This window comes from Chiloscyllium plagiosum, chromosome 6, assembly GCF_004010195.1.
Source record: "Chiloscyllium plagiosum isolate BGI_BamShark_2017 chromosome 6, ASM401019v2, whole genome shotgun sequence".
Classification (NCBI taxonomy): Eukaryota; Metazoa; Chordata; class Chondrichthyes; order Orectolobiformes; family Hemiscylliidae; genus Chiloscyllium; species Chiloscyllium plagiosum.
In genome coordinates, this window is record NC_057715.1 from 67,404,397 (window position 1) to 67,422,774 (window position 18,378).

Sequence of the window (18,378 nt, forward strand, 5' to 3'; positions counted from 1 at the left end):
TAAATAGCTAGTGCTGCCATTTTGAAGCACAGCACATCCCATGAATATGAACACCTGAAAATGCATTCAATAGCATGAAGGGCACCCTGCAACACTATTTAAAAGTCGAAAAGCCAAATATTGTGGATATTGGAAATCTGAAACAAAAACATTATGCTGGAGAAACTGAGCAGGTCTGGAAGGAGAGATAGAGTTAAAGATGTTGCCTCTATGTTGCGGTGACACTGGTGAACTATGACAATGACACTCACCTCCAGCCCTGACTTCCTCACAAACTGTGTATATTCTTCATGCTACTTTGTCATGGAAGAATCAGCAGGGACACCACCACCAGAACTGCTGAGCTGCTGGCTCTCTGATTGGGTTTGCACCCCTGAGAATTGGGGCCATTATTGGGCAGCAAGTGACAAAGTGACTCCCCAGTATCGTGCTGTTTCCATCCTTAGTAGAATGACTGCACTCACAGTAGAAAAGGCCATAAGTTCAATAATTTGATGCATCTAATTAATTATCACTCAGTTACCTGCTTCATTGCAGCACTTAAAAATGTGTAACTGGTTCACACTATCTAATTTGTTGAAATGGTCATACTTTTAACTGAATTTTACTTCGGGGTGGATGTTACTGCCATAATTGTACTGGAATTGTTATTGTATCGTGCCACATGATCTCACCATGGTTACCCTGATGACACTATGCCATAGAGTGTAAGAAATTAGGATCCTTGATGACTGTGAACCGACAAGATTTTCTTCAGTGGACTCAGGTTAAAATACCCAAAGTGGGATTTGAGCATTAATGCATGTTCTAGTCCAAATAGGAAGCAGAAACAAAATCCAGCACTTCTACCTCAAGTTCTTACATAGAAGCTTGGAGATAAGAGCAAGAGTAGGCCCTTCGGCCCCTCGAGCCTGCTCTGCCATTCAATATGATCATGGCTGACCATCAAGTTCAATATCCTAATCGTGCTCTCTCCCAATGTTCCTTCATCCTTTTAACCACTGAAAGTTACATATACCTCCTCAGAAAAGCACTTTTTGGCCTCAATCACTTTCCGTGGCAGTGAATTCCACAAGCTGACCACTCTCTGGGTGAAGGTATTTCCCCCCTCATCTCAATCCTAAAAGGTTTAACCTTTATCTATAAACTATGACCTCTGGTTCTGGACTCCCTCAGCATCAGGTACATCCTTCTTGAATCTAACCTAGTTAGTGTCTGGTTCTGTTCCAATTCCATGAGATATCCTTCTTTCTTCTAAACTCCAATGGATGCAATCCGAGCCAACTCAATCTCTCCTTTTTGTCAGACCTGCCTTCCCAGGGATCAATTTGGGAAAGCTTTGCTGTACTCCTGTGAGCAAGAACGTCCTTCCTCAGATAAGGAGACCAAAACTGCACACAGTTTTTCAGGTGTGGCCCTGTATAATTGCAACAAGACATCCTTTTTCCTGTACTTGAATCCTCTTGCTATGATGGCCACATACAGTTTGGGTTCTTCACTGTCTGCTGAACCTGAAAACATACTTTCAGCAACAGGTGCATGAGAACACCTTGTTAAACGTCTCGTTAAACATCTTCCTGTCTCAATTTATAGACATTCAAATAATAATCTGCCTACCTATTTTGCTACTTCACAATTATCCATATTATGGTCTATTTGCCATGTATTTGCCCAATCACTCAGCCTGTCCAAATAATCTTTGCATCTTTCGCAGATCACCTTTCACCTAGCTTTGTATCATCTGTAAATTGTAGATACTACATTAGTTCCCTCATCTAAATCATTAATATGTATTGTGAATAACTGAAGTCCTAGTACCGATTCTTATGGCACCCCACTAGTCACTATCTACCATTCAGAAAAAGACCCATTTATTCCTATTCCTTGTTTCCTGTCTGTTAACCAATTTTCTACACATCTCAATATACTACCCCCAATCCCATGCACTTTAATTTTGCACATCAATCACACATGTGGCACTTTGTTGAAAGGCTTCTGAAAGTTCAAATAAACCACATCCACTGGCTCCCCGAATCAACTCTACTAGATCCATCCTTGAAAGGTTCCATTAGGTTTATCAAGCATGATTTTCCTTTTCTAAACCCACATTGACTATCTGAATCGACCATTGTTTTCTAAGTGATTTGCTGTAAAAGCCTTGACATTAGACTGTAGCATCTTCCTCACTACCTATGTCAGACTCACTGGTCTATAATTCTGTTTTCTCTCTACCCCCCTTTTTAAATCAGGGGATTACATTAGCTAGAATCTTGGAAGATAGCCAACAACTTCCTTAAAAACTCTGGGATGTAGACTATCAGGCTCTGGAGATTCATTTGCTTTTAATCCCATCAATTTCTTAAGTCGCCTGTTGGAAAATATTTGTCATTTGCCTCACAACCTCGTACCATTCTAGGAAGAACAGAAGCAGAAAGTTAGAATTAAAAAGGCCAATACTTGTAGGGAACTAAATTAGGGGCATTAAAGAAATGAAAATAAAAGACTGCCATCCACGTAGTGTTTTCACAACCTCAGAATGTTACCAAAGGATGTTTTATAGCCAATGAAGAGCCTTTGGTAGAATAACTATCATTGTAAGGTGGGAAATGTGTACATACACAAAGCCCCCATAAATCGTGTGATAATGTGTTTTATTAACCTTGGTTAAAAGAGAAGATTTATCCAGGACAGGATGTACCCTCCTCTGCTCATCTTCAAAAAAGTCCCAGGGCACATCTTACATGCACCTGAAAGAATAGACAGATTTAACATTGCATCCAAAAGATGGCATTTTTCACAATGCAGAGCTCCTTCACCACTGGAAAAGAAACATCAACCTGGATTACATGCTCAATCTCAGGGTTGGGAGTTGAACCAACAAGCATCAGATTTAGACAAAGTGTTACCCACTCAGCCAGAATTGATATTCCACTGACAGCGTGTTTAAACATTATTCAACAATTTAAAGCTGACCACTTGTCAAGTAAAAATTATTTGTCAGAAAAGTTAATTCCAAAAAAAGGTTTCAATTATTAAATTAAACAAGCGTCTAAATAATGACAGTATTTTGAGCTCACTCCTTGAGGATTCTCAGGCCGTGTTTCCACTGCATTAAAAATGCAGTAGCTTGCCCTTCCTCACTACATCACATGCAACACACAATAACGATTTAGTATAGTTAGTCAAGCTAATATGATGAGGTGCTGCCAGACCCATCAAGACAATGCCAGCTATATTGCTGCATTGTAATGGTCTGTTCTCCAACCATCTGGCTGCCCTTTGTGGTTGACTGTAATTTTATAATTTAGATTTTCACTGTACTGTCATGGTTTTGAATCTTGCCCATGTGTGGCAATACAGAAATCATTGAATATAAAGAAAACATGCGATTTTGTACCAGTTAACCTAATAATATTTTGTGCATTACCAACTATCTAAATATTTCTGGAGTGGAATATTTTATGGTCAGTGGATTTTCAGACTGTGTGTAACTCAACTTGTGTGTAGTCATGCACACCATGGACCATTGGAAACTCGACAATAGGGAAGAACATCTGCCGTCCTGACAATTGTTCTTCTTTTCTGTAAAAATGAATGAAGCATGAAGGAAACATGAAGAAAGAATCTGCTCCTGAATAAATTGGATGCTGTGCTGTGAATAATTCCAATGCAATCTCCATTGTGATCTTGAAAGGACCCTATTGCAAAAAGTAATCAACACAACAGAAACTGACTTTCATTCCTATAAATATAGTAAGGGGATTCATTGAAATAGTGTCAACAAACAGAGCAATGAACACAGCCGATTGTACTGCCCTACCTGCTCATTTCCTCACACAATACCCATGACAAAGACCAAGGTGATTTCTTCTTATTCAGCAAGGCCTTATCAGAATATCGGGCTGTTTTGAATCAGCCATTCTCTTCCCTAGCCGAATCACTGTGCCTTCTCAAAGAGGACAATTGTTAAACCTTGCCCAATTATGAAATGTTAAAGGGTACAGATTCAATTGTAGAGATACAAGAACCAACTTTAGAATTAGAGTCGTAGAGTCATAGAGTTGTACAGCACAGAAACAGACTCTTCATTCCAACTTATCCATGTCAACCAGATATACTAAATTAATCCAGTCCCATTTGCCAGCATTTGGACCATATTCCTCTAAACCTTCCTATTCATCTACCTATCCAGATACCTTTTAAATGTTGTAATTATACCAGCTTCTATCACTTGCTCTGGCAGCTCATTCCATACACATGCCACCCTCTGCGTGAAAAATTCGAATCTTTCACCTCTCACCTAAAAAACTATGCCTACTTTTGGACTCCCCTACCCTGGGAAGAAAGACCTTGGCTATTCATCCTATCTATAACCCTCATGACTTTATAAACTTCTATAAGGTCACAACTCAGCCTCCGACACTCAAGGGAAAATAACCTCAGCCTAATCAGACTCTCCCTACAGCTCAAAACCTCCAACCCAGGTAAATTTTTTGAACCCTTTTAAGTTTAACAACATCTTTTCTATAGCAGGGAGACCAGAACTGAATGCAGTAATCCAAAAGTGGCCTAACCAATGTCCTGTACAGTCACAATATAACCTCACAACTTGTATACTCAATGTACTGACCAATAAAGGCAAGTGTACTAAATGCCGACTTCATTACACTGTCTATTTGTGATTCCACCTTCAAAACTCTCCAGGACCTTACCATTAATTTTATAAGTGTGATTTGTCTTTCCAAAATGCAGCACCTCACATTTATCTAAATTAAACTCCATTTGTCACCCCTCAGCCCATTGGCCCCTGATCACGGTCCAGTTGTACTCTGAGATAACCTTCTTCACTGTCCACTACAGCATCAACTTTGGTGTCATCTGCAAGCTTACTAACCATTCCTCCTATATTCACATCCAATCATTTATATAAGTGACAAATAGCAGTGGACCCAGCACCATATCTTGCGGCATACCTCTGATCACAGGCCTCCAAACCAAAAAACAATCCTCCTCCACCACCCTCTGTCTTCTACCTTCAAGTCAGTTTTGTATCCAGATAGCTAGTTCTCCCTGGGTTTCATGCGATAACACCTTGTTAACCAGTCTGCCATGCACAATCTTGTTGAACACCTCGCTGAAGCCCATATAGATAATGTCTACTGGTGAGCTTCATCATTCTTCTTTGTCACTTCTTCAAAATGCTCTATCAAGTTAGTGAGACATGATTTTCTGCACAAAAAGCCATGTTGACTATCACTAATCAGTCATTGCCTTTTCAAATGCATATAAATCTTGTCACTCAGAATTTCCTCCAATAACCTATTCACAACTGACATGAGGCTCACCAATCTATAATTTTCCCTGGCTTTTTCCTAACCACTTCTTTAAACAACGCATCATGTTAGCCAAGCTCCAGTCTTCCAGCACCTCCCCCATCACTATTGATGATACGGATATTTCAGCAAGAGACCCAACAATCACTTCCCTAGCTTTCCACAAAGTTCTGGGAGACAGCTGAGCAGGTCCTGGGGATTTATCTACCATTTTGAATTTTAAGACAGCATCACCTCTGTAATATGGACACTTTTCAACATATGGCTTTCTCTTTCTCCTTCTCTTCCATATCTTTGTTCTCATTAGTTATTAATTCCCCATCAGGCAGAAGTGTTTGAAGTGTGGTTCCATGGGGTACTGATTAATATTGATTTCACCCAAATATGGTCAAACCTTTGTAAATTTCCATAATCTAAGGTAGGTTCTGCTCTCTAACATTAAAATGGTGAGGGGTCCAGATAATAAACCAGGTTAGCAGATGATTTGTGTTCTTTTTTATGGATGCACCCTTCAGGTTGTGTAATAATGGGTATGTAATAATGTTCAAGAAGTTTGGGTATGTTCTGACAACGGAGTAAAAAAGTGTGTTGCTGGAAAAGCACAGCCAGTCAGGCAGTATCCAAGGAGCAGGAGAGTCGATGTTTTGAGCATAAGCTGTCCATCAGGAATGTGGTCTGACAACACTTACCAGTAAAAAATGTTTGGATGATCATGGGGGATTATAGGAGAGGGCAGAGATAGTCATCCTCAATGTTTTGCCCTCAGCTGTAGTACAGTGTAATACATAGTTATTATTATTTGTGAACATAGATTTGAAAGTTGAGAAAAAAAACTGATTTTAGTTTTCCATTCCATTGAGGTGGCTTGTTTTTTCTTTAACAAGAGGATGAGAAAGTCATCTGGAACAGTGAACTTGAGACAGCCTTTCCAAGAAAGCATGCAGCTTAATCTAAATGATTCGATCAGCCCCCTGATTGCTGTATGTTTGCAGGTTTGGGTTAATTATCTACAGAAACAGGTGGTCAGAAGTTTGCTAGCAGATTGAGTTCAGAAGATGTGAAAGCATACAGGCAGAACAGCAGTTTTGAGTTTCTGAGTGTCCAGACTTTGAGAATTTAGTTTGTCGAAGTCTCCACGTTGTGACAGTTCCAGGCCATCAGAACGAGAAAGAGATCCCAGCTCCTTCTGCAGTACAACAAGAAGGTCAGAAAAGAGTCAGTTGAGTAAGGAGTTAAATGGAAGTCATTCTTCACTGGGATTGAATATATATAAAATATTGCCAGGATAGTTCCAAATTATACAGATATACCTTTGTATTTGTCTTTTCTTTGGTGGAATAAGCTTAAGTTCTTTTGTTAAAAGACTATTGACAGTCTCATGTGAGTATGTTTGGACAAAGACTATCATGATAACCAATTTGTGAAAAAGTAAAACTTATGATCCATCAAGCCAGGTTTCACACTGGGATCTGAATAATCCAGCACTTTCATCAACTGGGATCACAATAAAGGAGAATTAACATCCAGCAAATACTTCAACTCCAAAGGTTCCAAATGTGTTCCTTTAGGTCATGATTTATGCATATTAATAAAATTCACTAATATTTTTGAAGGGAATTTTCATGGTCTAAAAATAGAGTTGATTTTCATCCTGTCTTTGAGCAGAAGCAACATCTTTATTAGTCCTGGGGTTATAAATACTACTGCAGCAATTAAAAGCAATATTAAACCAATGTGAAACTGTCTACTGCTGCTGTTTCATCTTTATTTTCAATGAACCTTCCTTGCTTTTTTCTTGACTTAATTTTTTTTTCCCTCTTGCTCTCACTATAAATTTATTACTCATTTCCTTCCTATTTACAGTGGACCACTGATGGTCAGACTGCAAGCAGCAGGAATTGGTCTTTAATAAAAAGAAATCATCCATTGATTCCAAACACTAGCTTCTATTCAAGAGATATGTTGTCAATATTTATTCAATTCCTTTTGATTTTTTTTCAAAATTAAATAATTTGATAGCACTTAAATTACCGAGATGAAAGTGTTGTTAAACAAATGTGAATTGTGGACAATCTCCAGTTCTTAATGGACTGTGGTTTCAAGCTTCTCACCAATGTATTGCCAGTCTTTTTGATGTGCATCAGCGATGACTGTGAAGGGGATCCACAGCTGAAACAGATGGAAAATCTCTTTGTGTTATCAATGAAATCAAATAGAGTGTAAATAAAAAGCTCTATTCACATCTAACTAAAAATAGTCTCTGAAGTCCTCTTTAAAGTAACTGTTGGGTGGCATTCATCAGAAAATTGAATTGTGATTAAGAAAATGTGTGCACAAGCTGTAAAATAGTCTTTATGGTTAATTAAATGAACCGCTGTTTCAATGTTGGGTGAAACAAAGCAACAAGAATAATTCACTGTCTGCTGTCTTTTTTAGCAGTGTGTACATCATGTGACTGGACTAGGTGGTGTACTTATTGTTAGTTTATGCCAACTCTTCATATTCATTGTGTGTATTTGTTTTCATCCAATAGATATGGATTTGGTTTGCTTGATGCTGGACGTATGTTGAAGGCAGCCCTTGAGTGGAAAACCCTGGGTCCTCAGAGAAAGTGTGTGGTTAATTCTAACCGTCAAATGAAAAAGTAAGTTGCTTGGCTTCTTAAAACAAAGAATCACAAAATGACATACTGTCAACTCTCTGCAAGAGCAAACTCCCTATTCGCTCCTTGCAGCCTGACAATTTACTTTTTTTCCTTACTGCGTATCCCATTCCCTTTTCAATGCCACAACTGAATCTGCTTCCACCCACACGTAAGCAGTGTATTCCAAATTCTGGCCACACGCTGCATAAAATATATTTTTCCTCAAGTCACGATTGGATCTTTGTCAATCACCTTAAATCAGTGTCCTCTGGTTGTCAACCTTTTCTTGAAAGAAAGCAAATTTTCCTCATCAAAGCTGTCCACAGCCCACATGATTTTCAATGCTTTTATCAAATCTCTTCTCAATCTTATGTTCTCTACGGGAATAGCCCAAGCTTCTCAATCCTATCCATGTAACTGAAGACCCTCATCCCTGGACTAGTCTTGGATTTATTTTACACCCTCTCTAAAACTTTCACATCCTTCCTTAAGTGTGGTGCTGAGAATTGGATACAATACTCTGGCTGATGCTAAACAAGTGTTTTATAAAGGTTATTGTAAATTTATTTGCCTTTGTGCTCTGGGAGATTCTTAGAAAGCTTGGGATTTGATTTCCCTTTAACAAAACTGTGTTGGTTTTCCTTAATTAATCCATGCATTCAAGTTCTGAATACAGATGGGAGTGATGGCTGCCTGGGGAATTATAGTCAGAGCAAAGTCCATGGCACACAAGTTGGTTCATTTGTGTCTTGGAGCAGAAGCCAGACTGGAATTGCATGAGTAATCGAGGATTTAATGTTAAAGGAAGACATAGACATTTTTACAGTCTGAGACATAACTCCTGGATGGCATGTTGCATTCCTGGTGCAGGATCAAGGATGTCACTGAGCAACTACAGAACACTGAGTGGGCAGATGAATTATCAGAGATTGTAAACCATACCAGTATGACTACATAGGCAGCAAGAGAGTTTACAGGCAGATTTTGAGGAGATAGGAAAGTCACCTCGAACAGGTCCTTAAAGATAGTAATCATAAGATTCCTCCTAATGTGATATGCTTAGGTGTGTAGAAAAAGGAGGAAAACCAGTGAGAGAGTGCAGGACCATTACCCTCTGTCTTCTACCTTTGAGCCAGTTCTGAATCCAAATGGCTAGTTCTCCCTGTATTCCATGAGATCTAACCTTGCTAATCAGTCTCCCATGGGGAAACTTGTCAAATGCCTTACTGAAGTCCATATAGATCACATCTACCGCTCCGCCATCATCAATCCTCTTTGTTACTTCCTCAAAAAACTCAAGTTTGTGAGACATGATTTCCCACACACAAAACCATGTTGACTATCCCTAATCAGTCCTTGCCTTTCCAAATACATGTACATCCTGTCCCTCAGGATTTCCTCCAACAACTTGCCCACCATCAACATCAGGCTCACCTGGTCTATAGTTCCCTGGCTTGTCCTTACCACCCTTCGCCAACCTCCAGTCTTCCGGCACTTCACCTGTGACTATCGATGATACAAATATCTCAGCAAGAGGCCCAGCAATCACTTCTCTAACTTCCCACAGAGTTCTAGGGTGCACCTGATCAGGTCCTGGAGATTTATCCACTTTTATGCGTTTCAAGACATCCGGCACTTTCTCCTGTGTAATATGGATATTTTGCAAGATGTCACCATCTATTTCCCTACAGTCTATATCTTCCATATCCTTTTCCACAGTAAATACTGATGCAAAATACTCATTTAGTATCTCCCCCATTTTCTGTGACTCCACACAAAGACTGCCTTGCTGATTTTTTGAGGGGCCCTATTCTCTCCCTAATTACCCTTTTGTCCTTAATATATTTGTAAAAACTCTTTGGATTCTCCTTAATTCTATTTGCCAGAGCTATCTCACGTTCCCTTTTTGCTCTCCTGATTTCCCTCTTAAGTATACTCCTACTTTCTTTATACTCTTCTAAGGATTCACTCGATCTATCCTGTCTATACCTTACATATGCTACCTTACATATAACCAAACCCTCAATTTCTGTAGTCATCCAGCATGCCCTATACCTACCAGCCTTCCTTTTCATCCAAACAGGAATATATTTTCTCTGGATTCTCGTTATCTCATTTCTGAAGGCTTCCCATTTTCCAGCTGTCCCTTTACCTGCAAACATCTGCCCCCAATCAGCTTTCAAATGTTCTTGCCTAATACCGTCAAAATTAGCCTTTCTCCAGTTCAGAACTTCAACTTTTAGATCTGGTCTATTCTTTTCCATCATTATTTTAAATCTAATAGAATTATGGTTGCTGGCCTCAAAGTGCTCCCCCACTGACAACTCAGTCACCTGCCCCGCCTTATTTCCCAAGAGTAAGTCAAGTTTTGCACCTTCTCTGATGCACATCCACATACTGAATCAGAAAATTGTCTTGTACACACTTAACAAATTCCTCTCATTCCAAACCCTAAACACTATGGCTGTCCCAGTCTATGTTTAGAAAGTTAAAATCCCCTACCATAACCACCCTATTATTCTTACAGATAGCTCGGATCTCCTTACAAATTTGTTTCTCAATTTCCCTCTGACTATTAGGGGGGTCTATAATACAATCCCAATAAGGTTATCATCCTTTCTTATTTCTCAGTTACACGCAAAATAAGTTCCCTGGATGTATTTCCGGGAATATCCTCCCTCAGCACAGCTGTAATGCTATCCCTTATCAAAAATGCCACTCTCCCTCCTCTTTTGCCTCCCTTTGTATCCTTCCTGTACCATTTGTATCCTGGAACATTAAGCTGCCAGTCCTGCCCATCCCTGAGCCATGTTTCTGTAATTGCTATGATATCCCAGTCCCATGTTCCTAACCATGCCCTGAGTTAATCTGCCTTCCCTGTTAGGCCCCTTGCATTGAAATAATTGCAGTTTAATTTATTAGTCCTTGTCCCTGCCTGCCCTGACTGTTTGACTCGCTTCTGTTCTCAACTGTACCCGTCTCGGATTGATCTCTTTTCTCACTTTCTCCCTGGGTCCCACCCCCACACCTTACTAGTTTAAATCCTCCTGAGCAGCTCTAGCAAATTTCCCTGCCAGTACATTAGTCCCCTTCCAATTTAGATGCAATCCATCCTTCTTGTACAGGTCACTTCTACCCCAAAAGAGATTCCAATGATCCAAAAATGTGACTCCTTCTCCCATACACCAGCTCCTCAACCATGTATTCATCTGCTCTATCTCTACTTTTTGTCATTTACATAAATGATTTGGATGCGAGCAGAAGAGGTACAGTTAGTAAGTTTGCAGATGACACCAAAATTGGAGGTGTAGTGGACAGCGAAGAGGGTTACCTCAGATTACAACAGGATCTTGACCAGATGGGCCAATGGGCTGAGAAGTGGCAGATGGAGTTTAATTCAGATAAATGCGAGGTGTTGCATTTTGGGAAAGCAAATCTTAGCAGGACTTATACACTTAATGGTAAGGTCCTAGGAAGTGTTGCTGAACAAAGAGACCTTGGAGTGCAGGTTCATAGCTCCTTGAAAGTGGAGTCACAGGTAGTTAGGATAGTGAAGAAGGCGTTTGGTATGCTTTCCTTTATTGGTTAGAGTAATGAGTACAGGAGTTGGGAGGTCATGTTGCGACTGTACAGGATATTGGATAGGCCACTGTTGGAATATTGCGTGCAATTCTGGTCTCCTTCCTATCAGAAAGATGTTGTGAAACTTGAAAGGGGTTCAGAAAAGATTTACAAGGATGTTGCCAGGGTTGGAGGATTTGAGCTATAGGGAGAGACTGAACAGGCTGGGCTGTTTTCCCTGGAGCGTCGGAGGCTGAGGGGTGACCTTATAGAGGTTTACAAAATTATGAGGGGCATGGGTAGGGTAAATAGGCCAAGTCTTTTCCCTGGTGTCTGGGAGTCCAGAACTAGAGGGCATAGGTTTAGGGTGAGAGGGGAAAGAGCCCTACGTGACAACGTTTTCATACAGAGGATGGTACATGTATGGAATGAGCTGCCAGAAGATGTGGTGGAGGCTGGTACAATGGCAACATTTAAGAGACATTTGGATGGGTATATGAATAGAAACTATTTGGAGGGATATGGGCCGGGTGCTGGCAGGTGGGACTAGATTGCGTTGGGATATCTGGTCGGCATGGATGGGTTGGACCGAAGGGTCTGTTACCATGCTGTACATCTCTGTGACTCAATGACAGAGGACTTCAGATACCTGGAATATTGGGATTGGAATTGAGAAGATAGAGCCATCATTGGCTTAATGGGTTACACCTCAGCAGAGTCAGGAGCAATGTCCAGCTTGCTACAGCTATTAGCAAGAATGTAAAAACGCATGACAGGGTGATGAGAATTAATAGATAGCATTAAAAATGAAAAGATGAACAAAGGATGGGAAGTAACAAAGGTATGACCGTGAGAAGTTCAAAGACATAAGCTGTTATCAGACTTGTGATTATATCAGGTTTACAGTGTCAGTATGAGAGTGTAGGGAACATGATAAATTTAAAAAAACAGCAAGCACAAATAGCCCGAAGGGAATATGGTGGCCTTGATGAAAAACTCATTTATAAAAGGGTAGCATTGGATGTTACATATTATGGGATACAAGATTTTCAGGAAAAAAAGGGAAGGAAACAAGTGACAATGGGTGGCAGTATTGATTAAGAAGAATATTGCAATATCATTCAGAAGGAAGGTGTCCTGGATGGGTCAGGGATTCCAATTGGTGGGAGATAAATCGAAAGAGTAATGGAACACTACTGGATATATATGTAACATATGTAATATGTGGCTGCTGACTCATGGGAAGACATGGAAGTGCAAATCTACAGCAATGTTACAGAATGGTGCAAAAATTAGAGTAGCATATGCAAGGTACTTTCATCATCCTGATATAAACAGGGATAGTAATCATGTAAAGGTGAGAGAGTTGAGCAAGAGTTTCAGAAGTGTGTTCAGAGAGGTTTTCTTAACTGAGTGCGACGCTGGCTTAATGAGGAAGGAGGGAATGGAGTGTCTAGCTCTCAGGAAGGTAGATTAAATGGTCCATACAGGTACATCTATATATTAATCAGAAGTAACAAAGATAATATGTCCTTCAGATCAATGAATTCCAATTTTAGTCTAAAAATAAAGCTGTCTTATGGTATAGAAAGCTCTATGGTTGTCAAGGTAACCTAGGTCAGGGATACAATTAAAAATCAGGAGAACAATAGTGTCAGTCCTGGCTTTGCAAGCATTACAACTGTGGAAGTGAAGCTGCATGTAACTCAGTCAACAGCACTCTCATCTCTAAACTTCTTCTGAATTAATTCCTACACCAGGACTTGAGTGCATCAAAATCAAGGCTAACACTCCAGTGCAGTACTACAGAAGAACTGTGCTGTTAGAATTGGCACCTTTCAGATGTGATATTAAATGGATGTCTCACCTGTCAGTTCAGGTGAAAATAAAAAGTCCTGTGCACTAAATCAAGAAAGATCAGGAAAACTATCCATAGTGTCCTGACCAATGTGTATTCTCAATCAATATCGCAATATAAGTTATCTGATCATTATCACACTGTTAACGTCCACACAACTGAAACAGAAATAGTAAAAACCTGCATTAGACCTCAAGACTGACTATTTTTACATTGACAAAAGGGAGGAGTGCACATGCTGGAGATTAGAGTCGAGTGTGAGGTGCTGGAAAAGCACAGCAGGTCAGGCAGCATTCGAGTAGCAGGAAAAATCAGGTTTCTTGATTAAGAGCTTTTGCCCTAAACGTTGATTTTCCTGCTCCTTGGATGCTGCCAGCACACCAGAACTGCAAAAAGAGGAAGAGGAACACCTATACAAGGTATTCGCAAAAAACGGATATCCTCACAATTTCATCAACAGATGCCTAAGGGAGAGACAACAGAACGAGGACACGCCGCAACCCAAAGGACTAGCCACACTACCATACGTCAAGAACATCTCTGAAATGACAGCCAGACTACTGCGACCACTAGGACTTATAACAGCACACAAACCAACAGCCACTCTCAGACAACAACTCACCAAAACTAAGGACCCGATACCCAGCATGAGCAAAACTAACGTAGTGTACAAAATCCCATGCAAGGACTGCACAAAACACGATATAGGAAGACAGCTAACTATCCGCATCCACGAACATCAACTAGCCACGAAATGCCACGACCAGCTATCCTTAGTAGCCACACATGCAGACGACAAGCAACATGAATTTGGCTGGGACAACACTACCATTATAGGGCAAGCCAACAAAGAACAGCCAGGGAATTCCTAGAAGCATGGCACTCATCCACAAACTCCATCAACAAACACATAGACCTGGACCCAATATACCGGCCACTACAGCGGACAGCTGAAACTGACAACCGGAAGCGGCAAGGACAGGCCACTATAAATGCCGGAGGAAACACCACAGAAGCGCTTCACAGGAGGCTCCCAAGCACTGAGGATGTCACCTAGACAGGGGACGAAACGTTTGCAACAAAAACTTCCAGCTCGGCGAACAGAACCACAGCAGTTTTTCTATTTCATGAATGAAAGGGTTCTGCTTTACTTGTTCTTTGCTGGTAGTGCCACCTCCTGCATCTACCAAACTGTGTACCTTCTCTTCATGCCAAATGCATACAACTATGCAGGGCACCACTGTATACCTCCATGATCTCAAATTCCATGATTGTGGGCCTTACCCCAAGCAAACCTGTGTGCACAATATCTTGGAAGCCACATGTTGTCTCACCTCAGTTCATTAGTCACTAACCTGCTCCCTGGATGAGCCCTTCCCAATAAGTGATTAACAAGTGCACTGTGGGGGATTTTTCTGCCTTCAGCTGCCCTAATAATTGAAAATGACTTTGTTCCACATGAAAAATAAATTTGCAGGTGGTTGAAGAATCCAATGCATGAGCTACAGTCTCTGTCACAGGAAAGGCAGAGGATTCGGAGGGTGGGATGCCCAGATTGTCACATGCTCCTTTGTCAGTTGAAGTTTGACTTCAGCTTGCCATTAGGAATGATACTCAGGGTGTACAGATCCTTCCCAGATGCATTCTGTCTACTTTGGTTGTTCTTAGTCCATGATTTCCCAGGTGGTAATAGGGATGTGATACTTTTTCAAAGAGGTTTTGAGGGTGTCCTTGAAGCGTCTCCTTTGCCCTCCTGGGACTTATGAAAACTGTACCTTCTTTATTCTTTGCATTTTTGATTGTGGACTGAAATGGGAAAAGGACAGTTTTAAAAAAACGAGGATTGTGAAAAGGATTGCTGCACTTTGTAAAACAAGTTACAAGCACTTATTGTATGTACTGTTTACCCTGTTGTTTGTTTAACCACTGGGACAACTTTACTTGCAGGTAAACTATCAATTGACATTATGTCCAAAGTGAGATTCAGCTGGAAGCAAGCAGTTAATTAGTCCCGGGAGTGGTGACCAGTTGACAGTGACCTGCACGTTTACATCTGTGCAATGTCTGCCTATTTTGATGTAAGCTTCCCAGGTTTGGAAAGTGGTCCATATTATTCAAGACTTCATCATAGATTTTTATAACTTGGGAGTATCAGTGCAATATGATAGGGGCAGTTTGGTAAAGGATCTTTGTCTTAAGATTATTTGATGCAAGGCCAATAGTCTCATATGTCTTGGTTGAAAGTGTTGATGATGGCTTGGAGCTCAAGCGTGGTCAGGTGCATGCATCGTCCACATCTTCTAGTCCAATGAGAGAGGATGATACAACCTTGAATCTGGCCTGTGTACAGAAGAGATCATGCTACCCACCAACATCTCAATACAATGCCAGCCTGGCACGAGGTAGAACAGAGCATTCAGCAGCTAAAGAAACAACAAGCCATCATAAGCAGATGACCAAGAACTGGTAGAATGTTGGCAGAATGTGCGGGATGTTGAATGTATATTCCAAATGGTACTGAGGCTTGCAAGTGACTGTCCCTTTGCATTGGCACAATTGGACTGAATGGTGCCCTAAACGTTGTAGTTAGCGGTGAGCAGATGGGGCCACTTACCCTTGTAGAGCATAAGAGATTTTTCATCCTTCACCTGCACTGTATCCAGGTTCTATGTGGGACTACAAAGGTGCTGACCAGCACTGGTACCACAGAGCAGGCTGCCTTGGTCAGACAGGAGAGTCTCTTGCTACCACTCCTGTGGAAGAGGACCACTCACCTTTCGTGGACTGCATAGAGAAGAACCTCTGATGCAGCAATGCTACACCATGGGGCTGGTTACTGTTTGAACTTGGATACCTCACAGACCTTCAACTCTAGAAGATCGTAGTGGGTGTAAAAACCTTCCTTCCACCGCATATCTTGACATTCACAAGTCTCCAAGTGCAAAACCAAACATGCCTGTGTAATAAACTGAGAGTCACTTCATTGCATGAGAAAACCTGACCTTCCCCCACCCCCCAAGTGAAAGTGACTCCCACTTCCAAACCTGTGTCTGGAAGATTTTACCCTAGCATTCTGAATTTGGAATCACAATGAACAAACTGAACATTTGATCATTATTCCCTCATACATCCTCAGTAATCCTATTGCCTTAATATGCATTGTACTTCAAAGTTTTATGCAATTACTCAACTCTTGGTCTAGGAGATAAAACGTTGTGTGTTCCCTATCTTTATGTAAGCTGTGCTGCTATCATTCCTCAGCCCATGATCGGAAAGCTGAGTCTAAATACCTCCCTTTGTAACTGGATCCTGGACTTCCTGACTGGGAGACCTCAGTCAGTCCAGATTGAGAACAACATCTCCAACACCATCACACTTAGCACAGGGGTCCCCCAGGGCTGTGTGCTCAGTCCACTGCTGTTCACCTGCTGACACACAACCTTGCAGCGTTGCTCAGGTTGAATTACATCATCAAGTTCACGATGATACGACTGCAGTGGGTCTCATCAGCTTGAGCCATAAGTCAGCATACAGAGAGGAGATGCAGTGGCTAATGGACTGGTGCAGAGCCAATAACCTGTCTCTCAATGTGGACAAGGTGAAAGAAATGGTTGTTGACTTCAGGAGGTCATGGAGCGACCACTCTCCGCTGGACATCAATGGCTCCTCCACGGAGATCATGAAGAGCACCAGATTTCTTGACGGACACCTGGCGGATAATCTTACTTGGACCCTCAACACCAGCAGCGTCTCTACTTTCTGTGGAGGCTGAGGAAAGCCCCCCCTCAACCCCCTACACTGACCCCCATCCTCACCACATTCTATAGAGGGCTCATTAAGAGTACCCTGAGCTGCTGCATCACTGTCTGGATCGGGAATTACACCATCTCGGATTGTAAGATCCTACAACAGATAGGGAGAACAGCTGAGAAGATCATTGTGGTGTCTCTTCCCTCCATTACAGACATTTACTCCACACACTGCAGCTGAAAGGCTAAGAGCATTGTGGAAGCTCTTGTGGAAGAGCACCACACAAACTCTTCTCTGGCAGAAGATACCGGAACATTCAGTGTCTCACGGCCAGACGGTGCAACAGCTTCTTTCCTGAGGCCATCAGACGCTTTTCCATCTGAAATTCTTTGCACGACTTCAAATTGCTGCTAGAAAAATGTCTAGTAATTATCATTCTTCTATTATGTTATAACTTGCATGTTTTGCACTTCTTATGCACTTTATGTTGTGTACAATTGTGTAGTTTGTGCTGTCCATGTAGCACCCTCGGTCTTGGAGGAATGCTGTCTCATTTTTACTGTATCAGTTGTATTTGGCAGAAATGACAAATAAAAAGCTACTCTACCAGCTGAACATTAACAATTGTCTTAACAATAAACTCACCTTTGTGCAAAAACCCTCATTGTCACCTCAGAGACAATCGCCATCAGGAAGTTGCTCTTGGAATTATACACATGGACTCAGCTCCTTTGGTGACATATGCTGTAAACAAGCAAACTAGCTCTCCTTCAATCATTCCTATTTAACGAGGACTTTTCATTTTCATTGTGCAAGAAGAGAGGTAAATAATGGAGAAAATTTCAGAGCTCCATGTTACAAAAGAATCTAGCTGTCCTGGCACAAGTCACAAAAGGTTAGTTTGTCGGTATAGCAAGTGATTAGGAAGGCAGATGGAATAATGTTTATTGCAAGGGATATGGAATATGAAAATAGAGAGGTTTTGTTTCACTTGTTCAGAACATTGCTAAGCCATATCATGAGTATTATGTACACTTCTGGTCTCCTTGCCAGAGGTATAATTAGAATTCTAATATTAGGATAAATTATAAGGATTCAATTACATTAAATGCAATTCAGTGAAGGTACATTTGATTGATTCCTGAGATGACCAAAGATATCCAGATTAGGTGGGTTGGCCATGCTAAATTGCCATAGTATCTCAGGAGGTATAGGTTAGATGGATTAGCCAG

The 18,378-nt window shown here is 41.1% G+C and overlaps 1 protein-coding gene across 1 annotated transcript in view; it reads left to right on the plus strand.

Moving 5' to 3' along the window:
- The window catches only part of LOC122550661 (PC3-like endoprotease variant B), an 869,748-nt gene that overhangs the window by 770,157 nt on the left and 81,213 nt on the right, over positions 1–18,378 (plus strand). The window contains exon 14 of the mRNA XM_043691743.1: positions 7,867–7,977. Within this exon, the coding sequence (XP_043547678.1) occupies positions 7,867–7,977 (111 nt within the window). The remainder of the gene's footprint in view (positions 1–7,866; positions 7,978–18,378) is intronic.